The sequence below is a fragment of the Lissotriton helveticus genome, chromosome 6, assembly GCF_964261635.1.
Source record: "Lissotriton helveticus chromosome 6, aLisHel1.1, whole genome shotgun sequence".
Taxonomy (NCBI): domain Eukaryota; kingdom Metazoa; phylum Chordata; class Amphibia; order Caudata; family Salamandridae; genus Lissotriton; species Lissotriton helveticus.
In genome coordinates, this window is record NC_136067.1 from 1,199,582,696 (window position 1) to 1,199,607,775 (window position 25,080).

Here is a 25,080-nt window from a genome sequence, read left to right on the forward strand (position 1 = left end):
GCCCAGGTCTCCAGTAACGGACCAGACTGCTCCACCTCCTCGTACCCCTGATACGTCCTCGGACGAAGAGGTAGAGGAAGGAGAGCTTCCTGAAAAACCTCCTTCTGATCCGTGGGATTCATATATTATTACGTTACCATCTCCGCCAACTCCAAAACCATCTGACTCTCCACCTGAGGACATAGGTGGATTCCACAATCTCATTCAAAGGGCTTCGAACAGATTCAAGCTTCCAGTCACAGTGGAACAATCTGATTGTTTCCTACATGATTTTAAAGAGGACACTAGAAAGATATCTAGAGCTATTCCCATGATTGATTACATCTGGAAGGAAGACATAAAGGTCATGAAGAATCCTGCTTCCGTGCCAGCCGTACTGCCAAGGATTGATAACAAGTATCGAGCTCCATTTGACAGGCCATCCTGCCTTGTGGGTCACCCAAAACCGGACTCGGTTATTTCTCAGGCGGCGCAACAAAAATCGAAAAATCCAGCTACGCCCATCACTACTCCTCCGGATAAGGAGGGACGTCGCCTTGACCTTATCGGGAAGAAATTCTCGACCATGGCGGCCGCCGCAATTCGAGCTGCTAATTCGTTGGCGATCATAGGGCGCTATGATCGCCAAATGTGGTCAGATATGACACCCTTCATTGATTTGATCCCAGAAGACAACAGAGCAGAAGCTCGCAAGATTTTGACAGAAGGAGAAACTATCGACTGCCCCCTGGATATTGCCAACACTAACTTCAGGCAATTAGCTGGAGCGGCCGTCCTCAGGCGTCAAGGTTGGCTAAAAGCTACCGCCTTCAGACCAGAGGTTCAAATAAAGATCTTAGACATGGCCTATGACGGCGAGTCTCTATTTGGCAAGCACATTGACGAGGCCCTCCAAGCGATCAAAACGGACACTGATACTGCTAGGTCATTTGGTTCCCTGCAATTCAAACGAGGTTCTTACAGAGGATCTAGAGGACGTGGCTACTCTTCTAGAGGAGGTTACCATCAGCAGGGCGGACAATACCAATCCCACTACCGTCAAGATTATAACTCATCTTACCGTCAGTCAAACACGGCTGGTTTCTCTCGCCAAGGGGGCCGCAGACGCTCCAACAATCAAGGGAGAGATACTCACAAGAACAAGCGAGTTCAACCGGGCGCCATCCGCATCCTTTCCCCTTCCTGTGGGCGCAAAAATATCTGTATTCGATCAACAGTGGCAGAAAATTACCACCGATCAGTGGGTGTTAGATCTGGTACAACATGGACACACCCTGGCATTCGTTACCAAACCGCCAACTGTTCCGCACAAGGGACCCCCTCCCCCTCGTCTTCACTTATTGTTCAAGGAGGTTCAAACAATGCTCCTCAAGAACAACATAGAAAAAGTCCCGCTCCAACAGAGAGGACAAGGGTTCTACTCCCGTTTCTTCCTTATAAAAAATAAATCAGGCGAATGGCGGCCAATTTTAGATCTGCGCGGCCTCAACAAATTCCTCAAGAAGCAGGGCTTTCGCATGGTCACGCTTTCAGAAATCCTAAACTGTCTGAACGAAGGAGATTTTTTAGCTTCCCTGGACATGGAGGACACATACTTCCACATCCCCATCATTCCCAAATATCGCAATTATCTTCGGTTCAATGTGGCTGGCGCCCATTATCAGTTCAAAGTATTACCGTTAGGCCTCAAATCGGCACCAAGAATATTCACAAAGTGCCTGGCCCCGGTAGCATCAACGCTGCGCTCTTGGGGAATCCAAGTTTTCCCGTACTTGGACGATTGGTTACTCAAGGGCCCTTCAATAAACAGTGTACAGGACGCCATGACAAGCTGTTGTGCTCTATTTGCTTCTCTGGGTCTGACTGTAAATCTCAGCAAATCCCAACTGCAACCGAAACAAGTCCTGCCTTTCTTAGGTGCACGTCTGGACACAATACAATGCAAAGCGTTCCTATCACAGGAGAAGCAACTCCGTTTGCAAAAATTGGCAATTCAAATCTCAAAAAGAAAGTCACTTTCGGTCCGACTGTTTGCTTCCCACTTGGGGAATGTGTTCGTCAGCCATAAATCTCATTCCATTGGCACGCCTCAAGATGCGACCTCTGCAGGAAGAGCTGCATCATCAATGGAAGCAGGCAACAGGTTCCTTCGAGGATATTATCAAGGTCACTCCGCACATGGTAAATGCTCTGTTGTGGTGGTCACAGTTGCACAATCTGAAGCAAGGACTTTCATTCATACAGATGCCTCCAGACTTCATACTTACAACGGATGCGTCCATGGAGGGATGGGGAGGCCATCTCCAAGATCTGCAAGTCCAAGGCAGGTGGACTCAAGATTACAAACAGCGTCACATCAACAGTCTGGAGTTGAGGGCCATCTTCCTGTCTCTGCAAGCGCTTCTCCCCAGAATAGCGGGATCTTCTGTGTTGGTACGAACCGACAATAGCACCAGCATGTTCTATGTGAAAAAACAAGGAGGAACAAGATCTATGACGCTGTCGCAGGAAGCTCAAGAGTTATGGGACTGGGTTACACTGCACAACATAACTCTCAGAGCAGAGCATGTCAAAGGCCTCCAGAATACACTAACGGACAATCTCAACAGATCCCTGTCAGATTGCCACGAGTGGGAGCTAGATCAAACTCAATTGCACAAACTGTTCCAGACCTGGGGCAAACTACAGTTGGATTTGTTCGCAACACAGCAGAACAAAAAATGCCGGTTTAACGCCAGCAGGTATCATCAACAGGGGTCAAGGGGGAATGCCCAGTCCATGCGATGGTCAGGGATTTATGCTTACGTTTTTCCCCCGATTCCGTTGATACCAAGGGTGTTGCGCAAAATGAAGTTCGAGAGTTGCCGATTGATACTCATTGCTCCAAGATGGCCACGCCAGTATTGGTTTCCGGAGCTCATGTGGTTGTCTAAGGATCATCCAATTCGCCTCCTTCCGTCTCCAACACTACTGTCAAGGAACGAGGTACAGGTTCTTCACCCAGATCTGCAATCTCTAAAATTGCACCCATCGCTCCTGACTTCTTAGAGTTTGAGCACCTTCAAATTCCGCAAGACTGCAGAGATATTTTAAGGAAGTCGCGAGCTCAAAGTACTTTGAAAACTTACCGGCTAAAATGGAAAAGGTTCTGCTCATGGTGTGTCTCCAACAATGTCCACCCGATTAATGCACCAGCAGAAGAGGTTCTTCCTTACCTTCTACACTTAGCTCGCTCTGGCCTGTCTTTTTCATCAATAAAGATTCACCTGGCAGCCCTGTCCAGATTCAGGAAAGTGTCTAATGTTCCTTCACTATGTTCGTCCTCTCTAATCAACCAGTTCATGAGAGGACTTTTCCGAGTTTATCCTCCGATTCGGCATCCCCCACCGGAGTGGGAACTCAATACAGTTCGTTCACAGCTTATGAAGCATCCATTCGAACCTATTCATAAGGCTGAGATCAAATACCTTACATGGAAAGTTGCCTTACTCCTAGCTTTGAGATCAGCTAGAAGAGTAAGTGAGATACAAGCGTTCACCATTAAAGAACCCTTCCTACATTTTTCACAGGATTGCGTCACTCTGAGAACCAACCCTTCATTTATACCCAAGGTCCCTTCACAATTTCATTTGAATGAACCAGTTCGTCTAAAAGTCTTTTTTCCAAATCCGGCTACACCAGCAGAAAGAACACTGCATTCTTTAGACGTCAAACGTTGTCTGAAATTCTACTTGCAGAGGACAAAGAACTTCAGAAAATCTGATCAACTGTTTGTAGCTTATGGACAGACCACGTTGGGAGCAGCTGTCACCAAGGCTACAATTTCCAAATGGATGGCTTCAGCGATCCAATTCTGCCATACCAAGTCAAACAGACCACTGACAAGAAATGACAGGGCACATTCTACGAGGGCTGTAGCGGCATCTAGAGCGTTGTTCGCAGGGGTGAAGCTTGAGGACATCTGTCGTGCTGCGACATGGAAAAATGTCCACACATTCACCAGACACTACTGCCTGCAATCGACAAGCCAGAGAGATGCAGCAGTTGGACAAGCCATCTTGCGACACCTGTTCGTTTAAAGAAATTCTCAGGTAACATATACTTGATGTTCTTTTTATATATGTTCGTTTATAAATGAAGTCACTTTAATGTGATTGCAAACATGTTCATATGATATATCTATTCTGATATTTCAAATGCATTTATAAGCTTTGATTCATCGTTGTCTGTGACAATAACATGTGAAACATTTGTTAATTGATTAATGACGGTTTTAATGGGAATGTTTCAGTACAAGTCTCCCACCATCCGCAACCGACTATTATCTGGTTTACTGCTTGCTATTCTGATTCAGGCAAGTGAATCTATGAAAGATACCCCAATACTGGATAAGAAAACAAGTTACTTACCTGTAACTTCAGTTATCCAGTATTGGTATCTTTCATAGATTCACATGCACCCACCCTCCTCCCCGGAGAGTCAGTTCTCTAGAATTGGGATACTTATTCCCCACTTGTGCTAACGAAAATCGGAGGAGAACTGGCTCTGCAGAGAGGGTTCTAGAGGGTGCTGACAGCTGATTGGCTGTGACAAAGATTTGGGTCTTTTCAGCATAATGAGGTAGATAGGCTACTGCAATCTAGGCCTCAGGCCTGCATTTAGGGCCTACTACTATAATTTACTTTTGGCACTGCTTTTTTATATACCTTGGGACTCCCGCCTCGCGACGGGGAATGATTCAGGCATGTGAATCTATGAAAGATACCAATACTGGATAACTGAAGTTACAGGTAAGTAACTTTTCTTATACACTATACACTCAAGCCCTTGAGGTACTTTGTCAAGACATTACCCTTCCATCCACACAGAAGTGGAGGTATCTCCAATTGTCACAAGCTTTAACTGCACTCATGCCCTATTCTCACCTCTCCCTCAATAAAGTCCCCACTAACAGACTGTTTACATACTTGGAATACCTTTAAGGGCACAATTTCAGGAATATGCTCTCTTTTGATTGAAGTTTAGTTCATCTCTGAGACCTCGCTCTCTTTACGACAGCGGAGGGGAAACAGGCTGTGATCGTGGGTCGAGGAGGGTGATTCGGAGGCTATATTAGAGAAGTGTTATAAAAATCCCGAGTTAAATACTGCTTTTTTAAGATCTTACATCAGTGGCACTGATCGCAAGCAAAGCTGTACCAGGCAAAGCCAAACGCTGACTGGTGGTGTGGCTCACGGGTCAGTGATATAGTGCACACCCTGTGGGAATGCCCCTCCCGGAGTACTTACTGGCACCAAATCTGGCATAATATGACACTATAACTCCTGGTGCGGCTGCTGCTGACAGGCAGGGTTGTACTCTTACATGAGGCCCTACCCCTAATGGGTCTCTCGCAATTGGAATATAGATGGTTCTCAGGGGCTTTCGGTGAGACCAGAATAGCTCTTCTTTGCCTTTGGAAGACAGATAATGTGCCCACCTTGCAGACCTGGTTGGAAGAAATGCCACCTTTGAAAATGTGATATTTAAACTCAATGACAAACTCACACAGTTTGAAGGGGTCTGGGGTTGCTTCCTCTCCCACAGCGGTCTTAGTTTGAACTCTTCCTGAGGGGTCCCTCTAGGGTTGGATTCATATGTGCTGTTGCTGCCCCATCCCTGGGGTATGCCACCACCTCCAACCCCTCCCACCACCACCCCATCCCCCTTCCCCCCTTCCCATGAGGGACCTGGTTCACAAATGACTCATCACACATAATGATGGGCAAGGGGTGGGAACTCCCTGGTTCACTGGGCTCAGCAGATTTACAACGACTGCCTATTATCCCTGAGGGACATACAATTGTGGTTGATGTCAGTCTTTGTTCGAGGGAAATTTCTACTGCATGATCTAGGGTGCTTTATGCTCTTTTATTAGATATGGAAGTATCACATACTGTAAAGTTGACAAATCTTAATAAACAAATGTGATTCAAAGAGAATTGCACATACCTACTCCTGAGGCTTGTGAAAGCCTCCTTAAATTTGGCATGGAGGCTAACTGCAGGAGAAAATAAACAAATGCACTTTTCCAGTCTTATTGTTTTTTGTGCACATGAGATTATTTCAGTTCGTATTCCAAACATTTTGAGAAAAAGTCACCGCACGTTCAACACTCACGAATCGGCAGATGGGTCAGTTTGAGTCATACCGTTGTTGTTTTGATTTTTGAAAGCTATGCATGTTCAAGTAGTTTGATCAGAATACATATTGTTAAAGAGACCGTGCAGACATGCAGCATTTATATTAAGGCTTTCCACCAGCTCTCTTCATCCTCTGGTCTCTTATTATGTAATCTATACTTTTCTTCTGTCCATTACAGCATACAGCACGGGGCAGAGTGTCTGCCCACTTGAGGCATTGGCTAACGTCACTGAGAGCTACAGTATTCTGCATTTTTCCATGTTGCAAATCGACACACAATTAATAATCTTCTATGACAGGGACTACTCTGGCAGTGTGTGCTTTTTGTTTTAGATCAAAACACCATGTTTGCTTTCAGAGATTTTCGTTTACTTGTCAATTGTCTGGTAGCTTCCCCAACAATGTTTTTCAAAACACTGTAACAAAACAAAACAAGCATTGGCAAGGCCAAAATGCTGACAGCCAAGGGTAAACCTATTGATTTTGCCAATGCTTATTATTTATTAGTTTAGATCCATAAGAGAACATAGTAGGTTCCAAAGTTAGTTAGAACGTTGTATAAAGTTGGGAAAGTAAGATACATAACACATTGCAAGTAGGAATACGTCAACATAAGTTTTGTCCAAGTAGGGATCTGAACAAAAGAGTTAAATCAGAAACAGGATAGACAGCTTCGTGAATCTAACATATATAGCGCTAAAACTGGGGTGATTAATCTACTAACGAGTGTGAGGTGAGGAACAGGGAGTAGTGCTGGGGTTATTTTAGTGGGGCATCGTAATGTGTTGCCGATATTGACCCATTATCTGGAAAGGCTTAAGAGTGGTTCAACGTATTCTAAAATGAAGAATTACAATCTATTTTATTTGCTGCTAATTCGTGGCGCTCCTCTTCCAATCGCGAGCTTATATGAGAGGTACTTTAGAGTGTTTACATGCAAATCTTTTTATGTTAAACAGGCTATTTTGCTGGTCCTTCTTGCCTTGATCAGGAGTCGTGTGTTCAAAATACGTCGTTAGGTTACATAAAAACCATAACAGCATCATATACACATAAACAATGAATACATTAAAAATATATTATCGTAGGCACAATACTACACTATACAATCACAAAAAAATGATAAAATGTTCTCAAATGACTTCAACATTTCAGATGTCTTTTTCTGCCTTTAAAAGCACCAAACAAAAAGTTTCACATATTAAAATAAATTGGAGGACTCTGCAGCATTTCAATGTAAATCAGGGCCAGTTTTGCTCGCCAGAAACCTTTCATTTGAGAAAAAGTACAACATATTGTTGCTGCACTGTGCTTAGTGATCACAAAACATAATAAAGCTCAATGTCTCTAAGAGTGAAAATTGATCACATGAGCAAGGGCCTTGATCTTCGACGTTATGTTTAGCATGTGGCTCTGATAAGTGCCAATGCAGAAGGCTCAATCTGAAGCGTGTTAGCAGGAAGTGATGGTGGGGTACTTTAACCTCATTCAAATAATGCTTTGCAAAAAAGCCAGTTGTTATGAGTATGTGTGCTCTAACGGATGCTATAAAGAGTTCTCTGGCTTCTCTATTGGAGTTGGCTCTAAACATATATTGTTTTTCAATCTATGGCAGATTTCTTTTGGTAATCTTATCGGGTGACCCACACAGGGCCAGGCATTCTAATTTCCCTAATGATACTTTAATCTAATCTAGCCATGGAATAGTGTGGCCTTTATCCAAGGAAAGACATTCTCTAATGATTGCCTGCTTTAAATCTAGCTCCTTGCTAAACCAGCTTTTGAACCATTGAACTATAGGTGAAAGGTCTAACCTATCCGAAATATACTCCATACCTAGTTCTTTGTGAGCTATAAAGGAGGCTGCTGACAGAGGAATTGACAATAATCTTCTTAAGAAGTTGTTTTCGACTCCCTAAATCTCTCCAAAGCCCTTGTAAACCCCAAAATATCTCCCATTGTTAGTAATGGTTAGACGCTTTGCCCTGATATACATTTACTATTGCCTGGATGGGTTTTACCCCTAGCTTTTTTTGCCAAAACCATCACCTATAATTCCAGTGGAATTATATATGCATCCCTGGTCAAAGTTGGGTTTTGGCATTGCTAGTCCACTAACAGTACAAGGAGAGGTGTCCAAGTATTCGTTAGTGTTGATTGATTACATGTCTAAGTTTCCTACGGTTGTTTTTGGTAATAATATTGAGACGTAAATCAGCATGTAATTTTTATAGGGAAGTGGTACACCTTATGAATTAGTAACAGATAACTGTATGCAATTGGTGTGTGTGGAAATGAGTAATTTCTTACATAGACACAGCATGAGTCATACGCATATTTTATTGTATCATCCCAGAACTAATGGGTTAGTAGAATGTTTCAATCGTACACTGCCTTTGTCCATCAGTCGAATTGTGGGTGTGCCATCAGTGACATGTTATGGGCTATGCAATCCACACCCAATGTAATAACTGGGCCACACCTTTTGTTTTGTTGATAGATCAAGGGCTGGGATTAAAATTGAATAGGAAATGGATATGTCATCACACAATTGATACTTCCTGTTTGGAAAAGGTGGTTAATGTTATGAGAAGGTTCAAGCTGCTTACAAAAGCATAGTTGGTTGTGGTGATGGAAAGAAAGTAAGAGTGAGGAACTGGGTAGGGATAAAGAAGCCTGGCTATATGGCAAAGGGAGAGTCTAAATATTCTTCTCAAATGCAAGTTATTTGTTTATTGTCTCCTCCTGTATGGGCCAGTGATGATCATATGCAGAACAAAGACAGAGTTGCACTTGTTCCTTATAAGATTGACATAGTCTGTGATCATAAGGGAGTCACTGACAGTGATGATAGTTTACAGGTACCAGAGTCAGGAAGGTTTTCTCATACTACACGTTCTCGTCTTTCCATGCAGCTGCCTGGCCATTTCAAAGATTACGTTGTTGGGTAACTTTGTGAATATAACAGTATTTCAGTTAACGTGGTGATTTCTGTGTATTTTATTAGTGGTTTATGTTATTGTTTTGCACACGTGTTGGTTTTGTTTGTCATTTTTAGCTTTATTTGGTTGGTTCCGCGTACATCATGATTCCATGGAGTCGTAATGTGCAGAGTGATTTTGGGGGATTTGAAAAAGGCGAATGTGAACTTTGGTAGGGTGCTGCCAGTTGTTGTTTACAGCCTGTTCTTCAAGTAAATATTTTGTTACCTTCATCACCGAGGTGTCTTAATTTCAACATGGTGCAAGATAGGTACTTCTTTCCAGAGATAATTATTTCCAAACGATGAATAAAGAAAAGAGAATAAAATGAATCGCATATTGCCTGATCACCTTAAACCACTGACTTCTGATTTTCAGGTGGCATGTGTCTGTCCATGTCTGTTTCTTGTTCCTATTTTAAACTCTCTCCTAATGTAGAATACAGGCAAAAATCTTCCGGCGGTCTGCAAGGGAGAGTGGAAAGTGTTTAATAGGCAAATGAACTCAATTCAAAGAATAAAAGGAACAACATTTCTATAAATAATAGATGTTAGGCAAAATTATGCTCAACATGAAACCACTAAAAGATATAAATGTAGGTCTTGCACAGAACAATACCACTATTTCAATCCACTGCACATGACTATAAATTAAATACTGATGCAATCTGTTAATGCTATCGCTGATGACATCACCAAATTAAAGTACATTAAAGATACCAACTCACATCACTGATGACATATACTACCCAGTATCTATGGGACACTGTCTTATGTGGTTTGTCATATTACCTATCTGTTCTTCGACACACCATGTTAATGGGGATACACATTTTGAACTGCAACAGTCCTTGGAGATAGTGATGAACAAATTCGCAATTTGTCAATGGTTCTATTTTCTGAGAACAAAAGTTTTAACGAACATGTCTTTCTTACCTGGTCTCACATTTCCTGCACCTCCACTCTTGACAAACGCTCATAATGGGCTGGCAACATGAGGAGTTTGGTCTGGGTGGAAAACACATGAACTTCAGCAAAACTTTGAAAAGGGGTAAGAGTCTGTAAAGAAAAAGGCTCTGACTGCCAAAAATGTGTAACTGATGGACTTATGAAGTTATTCGTGTGCAATATTTTCATTTACACCTTCTTTACTAAATCACAACACAATCTGGCTTCTTCTGTATGTATAACTTACACATATTGTCACTCAGCTCTGTAAGGGCATGACATTTACTCATAAACCTGAGATTTGCTGCTCTGTAACACTCAATACATACTCTGTCGGTTACATACAATGCAAATCAGTAACTTGAACATATTTTATTTTTATATTTTTTTCAAAGAAAGTTTTTTTTATTTTTGGGATATCTACCCTACTGCTCTCATCTGCAGTGTGCTCATCCTATACTGCACAGTACGATACTTGCCCAGACCTGGGTCTTGCAGATGTACCTGAGGTTAGATGACAGGCGTTAGAAATACTTTGAGAAATGCTTGGGGATAAGGGTTGAGGTCCGTCTGGCTGGGCGTTCACATACTTGCATTGCTTTCCTTGCGTTGCCCTTCTGTCACTGTGTATCAAGCATAGATTTTGTACGTGTAATTTTGAGCGTTTATATACGCAAGTCAGACTTACACACGGAAAACAGTTTTCTATATCATGACCTGTGTGTTGCAAGCAGTGACAAATGGCGGACAACTGAATGCTAATATTGGGACTGGATATATTTGTGCCAGTAGCCCATTTTGAAGACAAATGTTTAAGAAGATTGTTGCACAGGACAGGGCAGGACTTCTTCGGAATGTGCCATGTGAGTTGTAGAACTGTGACTATATGTGTACAAAGTGAGTGTATGCAGAGTACATATATAAAAGAATAGCTGGAGACTTAGAAGCAGTAGGCAGTTTTAATTGCTGGACACATAGGTGAGAGTGATAGTACAAATGCACCAATAGTGTGTTTGTGGTGAGCAGTAAGTCTGGGTGGTGAACTCCGCTCCGCTCCTGGAGCTTGGGGAGTTTTCTGCACTCCGCGTTATGCGTAGCTCGCTGAGGTTTTTTTCCCTCACTGGTGATCGTCAACTTCAAGTTGGGGAGTGCAAGCGAGAAAAATCCACCTCCTGGCGAGAATTTTCCTCGTTCGCGATTGTCAACATCATGTTGGCGATCGTGAGTGTGGAAAATCAACCTCCCTGCGAGATTTCTCAACACGAGTGTTCAGATTTCTCATCGCGTTGAGACACTGTCCATTTGCATTGAGAAAGCTACCACTCGAGTAAAAATCTACTTGAGTGGCTGTGCATGGTCCGTTTGCGATGATTGCACAGTTCAGACAAGCCTCTGGCACTGAAAATTATCGCAAACAGCATTTATCTAATGCACTCCGCCGCTTGCGGAGCTCCACGTAGCGTGCCTGAGGCTTTTTTGCACTTTGCGGAGTTTCGCGTAACTCTGCAAACTACACCCATGCACAGCATGTGTGAGCACAGCAGTTTTGAAGGGTGGAAGTAGAACACAATGTCATCATCCTTTTTAGTAGGGAGAGACATAGGTCCTTGGAGTTTGTGTGGAGCACATTGACCCAATTTCAGTTGTATAATTTTCGATGCCACACCTGATATCGTTGGTTATGGCTTCAATGATGCCTTAGAGGATATCATTTGTCATTAGTGAATGCTTTTGTGAGATTTTCTTTAACATCACTTGTGAACTCACAAGAAGTGCAGGAAGGTGTACGTACAACTTCGAAAAGCATGTATGCCTGCTTTATTTTACATTTTGACTATGGAATGCAACATTATATAAACAAGTTTGTCACTGAATATATTCATAAAATAGGAATTCCTCAATTGATCTCATGTTCGTATTGCGTTTCTTGTTGATGTAGCAAATGTGCTGTATGTGGTGCATCACATGCGCAAAGTACCCCAGGATAACGTTGGAATAAATGTTGGTACCTTCCACCAAACTGTAGGTGCATATATTTCTCACAGGTGGTGTTGGCGTTGTCTTAAATATTTTCATTTTTTTCAGGCATGTTCTCCTGGCTTTCATAGAGTGCCACCTGCATCCCCCATTAGAAGACCTGGTCCAGCTCTCGGTACATGTGTGCCATGCCAATGTCATGGCCATGCAGACATGTGTGATCCAGAATCCTCCATCTGTCAGGTAGGAGTCTAAGACTTTCAGAGATTCCAAATTAATTTTTCATACTAAATAGTTGCGTTCCTAAGCCCATGGTCTGGTTTTTTAGCAAGGGTTTGTCTACTTTGTTTCTGGCTCATAAAAGTCTCTTTCATCCAAGGCCAATCAGCATCACTCCCTATGCTTATGCAAAGGAACAGCTATGACCACTGCGTTGGCACCTATGGGGAAGCTTGTAATAAGTATGGTGAGAAGCAGGGGCAGCTGCTCCTGGGAAGCAGCACTGGGGTGGGAGGGAGGGGGCTTAAAAGAAATTAACTTACCAGCCGGACGGCGGGCCGGTTGCCGCCTCTCCTCTCCCCTCTTCTTGGCTTCCTCTGTGCAAGCAGGAAGCACCCGGACTCCCAGGCTCCCCATAGCCAATCACAACGCTGCAATGCAATGCAATGCCGTAGTTTGACGCTCAGCCAGGGAATGGAAGCATAGGTATGTTATCCTCCCAGACGGTAATGCAGCCTGGGTGGAGATCAGGCAAAGTACGCATGACTGTTTGGCTGGCTCGAGAGAGTGCCCACCACGCCTCCACCCAGCTTTGAGAGCAGATGCAGATCCGCCCGCCCCTACAAGACGCCGCAGCAGGAACAGATAAGATTATAATTATGTCAAGTTATTATCTTTTAATTTTTTCTTTTTTTTACACTGCAAAAAGCAGTTGGGGCGACTTTCCTCCACCTTAGCAGAGGAGCTGCCACAGGTGAGTAGGAGAGAAATATGCCACCACATCCGTCCTGTTTTTTGTTTTATTTTATTATATAGGTGAAATTCCTTTTTATACAAATATATCAAAAAGAAAAAAGAAACAGATTCATTTTCAGATAAATAGGTTTATCCCTGAAACCCAAAGCACCTAACGTACCCCACTTACACTCCCAGGCCACGCCTTCTCAGCATCTAATAAAATCATACCTATTCTGGTATTAGATTTCACTGCAACATCGAACGCCACAATTGCTGTATTGGTGTGGCTAGTAGTGTCCCTTCCCGGTATGAACCAATGCAGTTGTTTGGAGACTCGCATAGGGAGAAGGGGGCGAGTCTCTACACTAAGATCTTAGCAAACCACTTAGCATCACATCTGATCAGGGAGATAGGTCGATAGGACCCATGTCCTTCGGAGGCTTCGCTTTCTTCAGAAATATCCTAGTATTACTTAAATTCCAAGAGTCTGTGACCCCCCCCCGTTTTGAATATGCTGAGTCACCTTAAAACATTCACTAGCTATTTGTGTTCTTAAATACTTTATAAAACTCCAATGATAGAGCGTCCTCCCCTGCCAACTTGCCTGAAGGGCGAGCTGCCAGAGCAGCCTCCACCTCGCCCATGGAGAACCCAGCCTGTAGCACAGGGTCTGATCTTCCTCTAAGTGGGGCAGCCTGCACCACTGAATATGTGCTGTAATCTCAGATTGACTCATTCCGTGAGTTTGATGGTATAACGCCTGATAGAACAGAGATAACCTCTCCATAATAGAGTCAGGGTTCGTGTGGGCCAATGCCATCCATGCCCTTAACAGATTAGATTGTACATTTGGGAATACCGATCAGAAATTTGATTGGTTAAGACTCGACCGAATCCGAGACCGAGTATTGCAGAGCTTACTTCTTGACATAACTAGTTGCTATGTGTTCATTTAACTCACACCCAGACATAGATCGTTTTTCAATTAGTCAAAGGAAAGTGACCTGCTCATCCGCTCCATCTTGAAAAATCTTCTGTGTGTAAAATTTCAAGTTGGAGAATTTCCTGGTGCAATAAACGAGCAGCCTCCAAAGCGACTCTGTTTAGTTTGAAGATATACTTTAATGTAATATCATGGATAAATCCCTTTGTTGTATCCCAGATAACTGAAGGAGTCACTGTGTCTGGTTATTAGTAATAAGAAATTACCTTAGTAAACCAGAAATATGACTTAAATAGTCATCATTAGACACAGGGTGACAGGGAATTGAAAATTTAGAGCGACTAGCTCAAGCCCTATTAAGACAAAATGTAAATAAAAGTGGGTTATGACCAGATACAATCCTGGGGCACACTTCTATTTCTGGCCGTGCTAATAAAGTCCTCCCAACAAAAGCCATTTTTGGCCCATAAACTACACATATAACAAACCTCTGGGAATGAAACACCAGCTTGGTCATGTTTTTTTTTAAATTTGATTAACATAGGTGAAATTCCTTTTTATACAAATATATCAAAAAGAAAAAATAAACAGATTAATGTTCAGATTAATTCATTTATCCCTGAAACCCAAAGCACCTAACATAGCCCACATACACTCCCAGGCCACGCCTTCACAGCATCTAACACAATCATACCTATTCTGGTATTAGAATTCGCTGCAACATCGAACGCCACAATTGCTGTATTGGTGTGACTATTAGTGTCCCTTTCCGGTATGAACCAATGCTGTTGTTTGGAGACGCGCATGGGAGAAGGGGGCGAGTCTCTACACTAAGATCTTAGCAAACCACTTAGCATCAGAGCTGATCAGGGAGATAGTTCGATAGGACCCTATGTCCTTCGGAGGCTTCCCTTTCTTCAGAAATACTATAATATTAGCTACATTCCAAGAGTCTGGGACCTCCCCTCCACCCTCGTGAATATGCTGAGTCACCTTTAAAAATTCACTAGCTATAATATTCTTAAATACTTTATAAAACTCCAATGGTAGAGCGTCCTCCCCTGCTACCTTGAAAACCTCTGGGAATGAAACACCAGCTGTGCCAATGCCCATCTCCCCCTGTGTCCACTGCAATTTTCAAAACCTTGCATTGGAAATTGGTTGCCGGTTAATTACCCACCCCCCAGATGGAAACGATTTGCGATGTACAAATAATTATATTATAGCTCGCAGTAGATGATCCTTATATGCCAAATGAGTCTCTCTTAGAGCTAGCAGATGGGGTCTAGAAGTCCCTATTTCGTCCCTAACCAACTGCTGCTTAATTGTTGAATTTAAGCCAGAGGCTTTCCAGTTCATACATTTATTCCGAGTCATAAGCCTGAAAGGTTATGCTCGGCAGTCCTACATCCTCTAGACCACATTGAAAGACAGAAATAGACATGTACTTTTGAAAGAGCAAATAAAAAATAAACAATTTTAGGAGCTAGAAAAGCATCTAACAGCAAGAATTCTAAATAGTAGAGCCCATCAAGTGAGTCATAGCCTGCGTAACGTCCATCTCAGAGTAGCACATCTGAATCCGACCATACTCTCCCTCCATATTCCACTACTGCTCCTGGGTCTCAGCAGTGCGGCCCTTAGCAGCTCCGCTGGCTTATTGTCCCCGCGGAGCAGGTTCACTTGCTGCATCTCTATAATGTAGGGGGTGAGTTTGGTAATGCGAAGCTGAAGGGACAGAGCTGCGAATCCACGAGGCCAGCCAGCTATACTCCAGAAACCTTGAAGCCTCCTGCTGCGAAGCAGCAGCATCCAGACCTACACAGCAGTATGCAGCTGATGCAAAGAGATCACTCTCAGCTTTGAGACATCAGCACTTTGCTGAACCGGCCAAGGACTGACTGAAAGCCAGTGATGTACCTCAGTGGTCTGGAGCACTGGGGAGAGCAGATCCTCATGGGTGAGAATCAACCCGCCATCTTCCTTCTGCTCTTGCCCTGCAACAGTTTCCACACCCTACTACAATCCAAACTTCCTGTTTTTTTTTACAGTAAGCTTCTATGTTTTTTTTTAACATAAGCTAAGATCGTATTACAATACCAAACTATAATGACACTTTCACCTTTGTATTTTTTCTGGCGAATTTCTGGATTTTTTTTAAATGTTGTGGAAGATCATATACCATACCTGACAATAATGTCTATTTAACTTTTATTTTTTCAGAGCATTCCTATGTTATTTTACCACATTCAGTCAACACTTCCACTGTGCACAGCCGTCAGACACTTGCAATTGGGGTTTGGCACAGGCTCAATCCTGCGGGTGGCCAAACCACTGACAGCCTGCCCTCTTTGGTCAGCTTCCTGCCCTTGCTCCTCTTCTGCTTGCTCCTCATTCTCGATCTGGACGCCCCACCCCTCACCTCTGTTCCCTCCTGGTTAGCTTGAGGTCTCTTCCCATCTCCTGGCTGCACACTGTGACCCATTTGCATGTCCCGGCCCCTCCCGAACTCTCTGTAGTAATTTGTGTTGCCACTGCTGATGGGGGGCGGCCCTTTGTCATCACTTTGCTGCCCCAGTTCTTATCCTCACCCCCTATCCTCAGTTTTCTATGTGCGTGCTCCTGCCCACCTTCCTGTCCTGTATAATGCATTGTGCTGACCCTGCCCATTCAGGCCAGGTTTGCTTTGGTATGATTGCTGCCCTTGCCCCATACTGCCAGTACTGACCTACATGGCCAGCTTGCTGCCCCTGTTTACTCATTTTTGCCCTTCACTGTAAGTGTTCTATGTGTGCAGGCTTCTTTTGCTTTCCTCCTGCCTTTCATGGCCCATGGTGCATCCGCTGCCCATGTAGGCTTCTCGTTTGTGGTCTGCTGGTCAATCTGTCAAAAGCTTGCTGCCTCAGCCCCCTCCTTTCTGCCCTGCACTGTCCAAGGCTGTTCCTGCCCCCTCCCTCCAGGCCTGTGTGGTCTTTGGTGCTGCCACTACCTCTCCAGAATGCCCTTCCTGATTAGCTTTCTGCTCCTACCCACGTCCTCCTAGCTCTCTTCTGTCTGAGTCCATACCACCACCCTATCCTTCATGCAGAGCATCATCAGAGGTGCTGCCACTGCCACTACCCTACTGTGGTTAGCTTGTTATCCCTGGCCCAGACTCCTTCCTCTGCCATGCAGTGTCCGCGTTTATACCCCTGCCCCCTCACTCTAGCCCTGTGTGTGTTGCTCCTACCTTCTTTTCTGCCCTCTGTTGTCCAAGTCTAGTGATCCATGAATTGCTTTTTGCCCCTGCCCGCCTTCCCTCAATTATCCATGTGCATGCCCCTGTCCACTCTATCCTGCCCTCCATGGTCTGTTGAGCTGCCACTGCCCATCCCATCTGCTCAGAAAGGTCAGCTTGATGCCCTTGTCCAGGCCCATTCCCCCCCCCCTCGCAAAAAATAAATATGGCCACTGGGTTTTGGGTCCCCGGGCCGTTCTTCTGCGTGGTAAGGCAGCTGCATTACCACTCCCCATAATAATTAGATCGACCCAGGGAATGGTGTCCCCGAGGCCTATAAATGGATTGGGGAGGGGGGGGTGCATGCCCCTCCCCATAAAACTAAATGTGTCCCACAGGGCATGAGATCCCCAAGGCCTAAAAATGGCCCAGGGAGGGGTTCACACACCACCACCCCTAAATCATTTTTTGCACCTAACCCCCCGGAGGCCGCGGCATAACCCCACATTTTTACTTTAAAGGGCAGGAGCCTGCTTTTTCTTGCAATTTTACCATGAATCCTCTGCGAAATTTGCAGCAAAAGTTTTTTTTTAATTACATTTTTTACCACGGGGAGTCCCCCCACCAGGCCTATGGGGGCAGGGGAGGAATCCCTTATTGTATTACCCTTTTTGCAGGACAGGGGACTGAGTTGTAAAATGATTACCGCCAATATTTGTTGATGTGCTGGCAGCCAATTAGATCTTATCTTTAGACCTTTTGGCTCTGTGCATCTTCCGCGTCGTGGTAATATAAATCCATTTTCGAAAACTGCTGAACAGATGTACACCAAATCACAAAAAACATGCGTTCTAGATGAAGATTTAGCATTTTACCAAATTTGGTGCAATTCTGTTCAGCCAGTTTTGTGGTATTTCTGTAAAACCCTCGGTGTCCACCCAGGGCACCCACCATTCCTTTTTTTTAATGTGGGACCTGTGGGGGGAGCTACAGGGCCCTCACAGCCCTAGCCCGCTCCCCTTTCAGAAGCGAATCATTATTTTTTAGGTGGGCGCCCACTCAATCCCCCATATCAAATCAGGTAAAAAAAAAGGTACCTGGCCCACCCCAGAGTTCCAATAACTAGAATAAAAAATATAGTGGCATTTTTTTATAAGCCACGGGATCGCAGCTTTGATTTATTTTTTATTTGGCCCCAGGAGGGTTTCTCTGGGCCTCCCCTCTAGTGGTGTGGGGCCGAGTATCGATACTCTGCCCCTTACATATTTTTTTATAAACAAACTCAGGAAAGGTGACAAAATCCACGAGTCCTACATTTTTTTCACATGTTGCAGCCAGCAAATCCAAGCTCTGCCTCCTGCACAAGTGCACTCCCAAAGGTGCACGACAGCCCATAGAAAAAAGTCACCTAGGGCAATGAGAACGCTCTATTTGTTTTCAACTGGGTTCAAGAGTCCCTCGTACCCCACCATCCTGATTTATAAAAACTTTTGATGCTTCATTTTTCAAAACGTCTGAACAAATTGACAGCATATCACAAAAAGCAAGTTTTTGGACGTAGATCTTGCTTCTTGCCAAATTTGGTGTAATACTGATCAGTAGTTTTTACGCTATCGCATTCTGAACAAGTCAGTGAAAAATGCATGGGGATTTTGCGTTTTAGGACCTCCACTTTTTCTTAGCCGCTGCTTGAAGGATCACCTCAAAACTTTCCTTTAAGAAGCTAATCAAAAAAGAGCGCTTTGTTTAAAAAGGTTTCAAGGCTGGGCTGGGGTGTGTTTACACCTTTAGTAGGGTGACCAGAATTTTAAGGCCAAAAACCAGGACATTTCACAAAAATAGAAGAAGGACTACATTTTTATTTCAAGCAAGCGCACGGAATGACAGAGCACCTCAGCAGAGAATTACAGAACAGGCAGTAAGAACATACATAAAATGCAATTATTAATATTTTTTTAACTTTATTTATTAAGTTTGTCATACACCACAACAAATCATTACAGCATCATGAAAATGACTTGAGGAATACCGTAGAACATCAGAGTATAGGTATATATCAATAAACAGAGAAGCAGTAGAGAACAGACAGAAAAAACATACATCTCTTTTACTGGCTCATATGCCATATCAACGGTCAGGTACAGCATTAGGTTGACTCATCCATGTCCATAGAGCATATTTCGTAAGGGACCCATGAGGGACCTCAACAAGACAAACTGCAGTCCATTGTCCCATGTGCTCTGCCCATTTCAACCAGTTATAGTGTTTGCATGACGGGGTCCTTGTGCAGGCAAGTAATGAGTTACTCCTCAGAGGTCCCCTCCTGAGTCGCCATTGTGGGGATGTCATTGGTGCACTCACTATGCACTTGTAGGTGTGTGATTAGCGGTTCCCAGATATTCCTGGGGCAGGAGGTGATAGGCAGCAATTCTGCGTATGTTGTTAGTTGATCTTTGCCATATACCCAATCTTGCAGCCAGTCTTTGAATTTGGGAGCCCTCCCTCTGCCCCATCGACAGGCCACTCTCCGTTTGGCCAGGAGATGCCCCAAGGTGAGGAATCTCGAACAGTGTACTCCAACAGTGTGAGCAAGGGACACCGTGAGAGGGGGGTTCGGATCATTTCAGATAGTGCGCCAAGCACTTCCCAACAGTATTCCTGAACCCTAGCACAGGCCCATGTCAAATGCAAAAAGTCAGCCCCTTCCTGGTGACATCGCGCACAGCAATTGTCCTCCTGCAGTTTATATTTGTGGAGTAATGTGGGTGTGTAGTATATTCTATGGCGGAACTTATAGTGAATGATACACAGCCTGTTACTGGCAGATATACCCTCAGTTTGCTCACAGCAATATTTCAACTGTTCGTCTGTCGTGGGGGATTCCAAGTCATGATCACAATCCTCCCTGGCGCTCGACGGGTCATGTGGCCTTTTCCGTAACTCCGCTCGGTATATCAATGACACAGCATGTGAGGGCGCAGACATTTTGAGTGTGCTGTGTAGGACCTCTAGCTGGGTTGGTTCTTGTGGAAAGCAGGGCGTGTTAGCTCACATTTCATGTTTCAAGTGAACGTACAGAAAGGTTTCCAGAGGGGTCACATCCTCTCCAGTCAGTATTTCAGTTTGACTTTTAAATTGTTCCCAGCAGTAAAGATCACCCCATATGTGCAGACCCCTCCTGCGCATCATATCTCGACACACTGCTTCTTGTGTAACAGGGGACTATGGAAGGTTAAAGTTAAAGTTAAGGGTTTTATAGAGCGCTCGTAGACCAAACGGTTTCTTGGCGCTGAGGACGGACGTACCAGGGAAACAGAGAGGCAACCTACTCGGCAACCGCTTGTAGAAAGAGCCAGGTCTTCAACGACTTACGGAAGTCCATGTAGGAGGCAGAAGTCCTAATGGGAAGAGGTAAGAAATTCCAGAAGGAAGGGGCCGGGAAGGAAAAGCTCATGCTGCCATGTTTCTTCCTTCTGCAGCGAGGGATACACAAAAGAAATTTAGAAGAGGACCGAAGGTCGCGGGTGGGGATATAAGCCTTGAGTTTGGCAGCAATGAAGACAGGAGCAGTGCCAGCCAAAGCTTTAAAAATCAAACAACCAAGTTTAAAGAAAGAATGTTCAAGAAGTGGTAGCCAATGTAATGCTTTTAAGAGTGGTGAGACATGGTGATATTTAGAAGGTTTATAAACCAACCTTGCCGCCTGGTTCTGAATTAATTGAAGACGGCGAAGCTCATACGCCGGGATACCGACGTATAGAGCATTTCTGTAATCAAGGCGTGATGTAACCATGGCAGACAAGATTAGTTTCAGGGCCGCAGTGGAAAAAAAATGAGAGATTTTACGTATGATACGTAAGTTGAGAAAACAAGAGGAAACCACCCCACTAACTTGGGAGTGCATAGTAAGGTCGCTGCTGACTCGAATACCAAGGCTTTTAACAGAAGTTGAGGGAGAAGGTGGAAGACCAAGAGAGGGAGGCCAGAAAGAAGAAGACCAGTAACTGGAGACCCCCCCTGTAAGAACTAACTCGGTCTTATCAGGGTTGAGCTTAAGGTGGTTAGCACTCATCCAGTCACTGATGAAGGTGATGACTGACTGAAAATTAGAAACAGAGGAGGAAGAAGAAGTGATATTGAAAATGAGTTGAAGGTCATCGGCGTAATTAAACACTGTGACGTCCAATTTTTGAAGACCAGAGATAAGCGGAAGTATGTACAGATTGAAAAGAAGAGGAGAGAGAGAAGACCCTTGAGGAACACCATAGGTGATCGGGCAGGGCAGGGCAGAGAAGCCAGCCAACTGAACAGCCTGCTGGCGATTTTTCAAAAAAGAAGCTATCCAGGCCAGGGAAGAGCCCCGGAGGCCAGCGCCCCTGACACAGTCGATCAGAATGGAATGGTCGACCGTGTCAAAGGCAGCTGACAGGTCCAAAAGGACCAAGGCCTGGGAAGAGTTAGCATCGGCCCCACATCTAAGTTCATCCAACACAGAGAGAATGACAGACTCAGTGGAATGCGCAGGGCGAAAGCCTGCCTGATAGGGGTCTAAAAAATTAGTGTTCTCGATGAAAGAGCTAAGACAGGCTGTCACATAACTCTCCAGGATTTTGCCCAAGAAAGGAAGCAAAGAGATAGGCCGAAAATTACAAGGAGAAGAGGGATCAGCTCCTACCTTCTTCAAGATGGGAAATATTTTAGCTGATTTGAAGAAGTCAGGGACCGTCCCCAATGACAGGGAGTTATTAAGAAGTAATAGAGGAGGATCAGGACAAACAGAGAACACCTCTTTCAGTATATGAGCAGGACAGCTGTCAGAGGGAGAGCCAGATTTGACCTTGATAAGCAAAGAGAGGAAACTTTCCCTAGATATGTGGGGAAACTAAGGAAGGAGAACATCTTGTTCTCCTTTGTGGACCCCACAAGTTTTAAAATTAATGACAAAGGGAGAACGCACTTCTTCGAAGACCCGAGGGATCTGTCCAGATACCTACATGGCCCGACCCAGCAGGAAATGGAAACTTCACAAACGTTGTCGAGCAAGAGACGAGCATCACCGGAACTAAGAGTGAAATATAGTGAATAGGCAGAACAAGGAATAGAACAAGCACAACAGACAATAAACAGACAATAAATACTATCTAAAGCAGAATATTTGGAATGACCAGAGAGCAAGCACTGGTAGAGGCATTGATTAGGTAGCACAGTGGGAACAAAATTCACATGCCTCAGGCAACACACTACTACCCCGAATAGCATTTTTAATGGACAATCCGATCTACCTCAGTATTACCAATACTACCTCATAGAAGCACTTTCCTGTGGCCCCAGCGGAATTATCCAGATATCCGCAAGACCTAGTACCTCAAGAGATGGAGACCTCACATGCTGCTACGAGAAAAAGGCGGCCCTCGCCGGAGCGAAGAATGGATCGATTGTGAGACACAAGGTGTTCTCAGAGACTAAAACTGTATCTACCTCATAGTCAGGACAACAAATAGCCTCAGACATCAAGATCACCTAATAGGACTTAACGAAATGAACCACACACCAACAGCCGTGCCTGCCAAACAAGAACTGATCAGTATGCTTTACACAAGACAACGAGAGGAAAATTATAACAGAGTCTATACCTGCCTAACGAGTCTACCTGAAATTTGGAGTCATCTCATCTGGAAAAGAAAGACAGACAAGAAATGCAACTCAACCCGCCAGCGGAGAGACACCGAAACAAAAGAGGATGTATACAGTCAAACTGATGGAATCCATAAGAGACTAAAAAGACTAGTATATATCCTTTCTGGAGACACGGGGGGCCACCAAGGGGAGCTTGGGGAAGAGGGGCTAAGAAGTACTGGAGAGGCATATGCTTAGTAGATACACCAATAACCGAGACAGATAGGGGAAAGGGAAGTAAGTGAAGAAGGATAACCATAAATAGAACCACATGACGAGCCAATGTATCCTGGGGGGGGGGGGGGGGCGGAGCGGGGATCTTGCCGTCGCACGTCTAAAACACTAGGTTTTAGTTCAGGGCGGGCGCGAGGGGCGGGAGGGGCAGGGGGGAGTCTGTCTTTTATGTCTGTACTGTATCGTCTATGTCCGGGGTCGACTATCTTATTCGTCTAGTTCGTCTTGTTTAAATTGTCTGTCTCTTTTATCTACTCTGACACATCCCACTATCCCTAAACCTATCTACACCCTGCTTGCTACAGACATGCATAAAAGAAGGGCCACGGGAAAAAGGTATGAGGGGAGAATGTCCGTAACCCAAGTGTGGAATCCTAGGGAGAAAGTGAGGCTCACACATAAGCTATGAAACAGAATAACAGCGCCTCCTTGCTATCAAACCTGAAGATAGTCTCCCTCAAAATGAAGGGCCTCAACAACCCGGTCAAGAGGAAAAAGATCCTAGACTACCTAGCAAAGACCAACGGGGACGTTATACTACTACAAGAAACCAAATTCTCCCTGGAGGACTCAGCAAGAGTCAAAGAAAGTTGGATAGGTCAGATAGCCTGCTCATAAATAAACAGTTAGAATCCACTCCTTGGAATTGAGGGTGTCTCCTCCACAGTGGGGAACACCCTTATGTTTTTAGGTCCCCTCACACACCAACAGGCCCCTTGGTGTCATGCTTCATCATCGGGGTCATCGTACCCCTCTACGGGGTACGGCGTGCTGCGACCTACAGAGACGTGGGAGCACTTGTTTGGACTATGTGTGGTGTAGGTGAGGGGTTTGTTTAAATAAGTGTGAGTGTTTAGTGGGGTTTGGGAAATAGTGAAAGTTAAAAAGAACCTGGCTCGTGGGGTGACTAAAAAATGATTTAATAAGCCCCCAGGCTGGTGCTATTAAAAATGAGGATGGGAGGTCTCTACGCTGACAATGTGCGTTACCTCCTTTTTGTGTGCGTCGACATGTTTCGGTGCCAGAAGTACCTTCTTCAGGACGGGGTGCACAAATTCCCACCTTACTCACGTTTCTCTAACTAATACTAGGAATTTCTAATAAAAGTGAGGAAAAAATCATTACAGTGCAGGTTATGTACCTAGCAAAATAAGAAAGAACGTTGTCTATTAATCAACCTGTAAAGGAAAGAAGACAAAAAAAATGTTTCTGGTGGTCTCTCTCTCCATATCCATCGGTAAAATGTCCAGTGGTTACAGGTGACATACTATAGCCGTGTTTTTGTGCTTATAGTGAGATAAAAAAAAATTTCTAGAAAGAAAGAACACACTAGACCTACTGACATACAACATAAAATACACACACTTAATGAAAAAAACTTTTTGATCAGGTGTTTTGTAAATCAATATTTGGTCGTAACACCCTTGATGGTAAAGAGAAACAAGCATTTATAATGCAACGGTTTCGCCTTTGCCAAAGTTAGAGCTATTGGCATTGTAAATGACAAAATTTTTATTTATGTGTTGGTTTTGAAAACAGATAAATAAATGGCATTGTCATTTACATTGCCAACAGCTTAATCTCTTGCAAATGTAAGACCTATTGTACCCTACTGGATTTCACTGAAGAAATTCAGAGTCTGGTCTGCAGGTGTCACGTGACAGACGGCCAATTGACAGCTGAGGGGGTTAAACCGTGCTGGGGTGGCACATTAAGGCGACGCTTGCTGTCCGTGCTTGTGAGGAGGTAGTGCACCTGTTGAGGGAGAGAGAGTGTGTTTGCATATGTGCGTGCATGCATGTGTGTGTGTGAATAAGCACTTCCAAGATTTAGTGGGACTAGAGTTTTTATCTACAAATCATTGTTTTCAGCTGTGTTCTAATGGAATCAAAACAACACTACACCCCCCATAATGCATAGTGTGATCACATAAAAGTACAGAACTGGAAAGAGTGTCCATAATGA

The 25,080-nt window shown here is 44.2% G+C and overlaps 1 protein-coding gene across 7 annotated transcripts in view; it reads left to right on the plus strand.

Annotated features, from left to right (window-relative positions):
* LAMA2 (laminin subunit alpha 2) overlaps nucleotides 1-25,080 on the plus strand; it is a 3,430,794-nt gene that overhangs the window by 2,235,257 nt on the left and 1,170,457 nt on the right. For all 7 annotated transcript variants that reach the window (XM_078648920.1, XM_078648921.1, XM_078648915.1 and 4 more), the window contains one exon: nucleotides 12,197-12,331. In XM_078648920.1, the coding sequence (XP_078505046.1) occupies nucleotides 12,197-12,331 (135 nt within the window). The remainder of the gene's footprint in view (nucleotides 1-12,196; nucleotides 12,332-25,080) is intronic.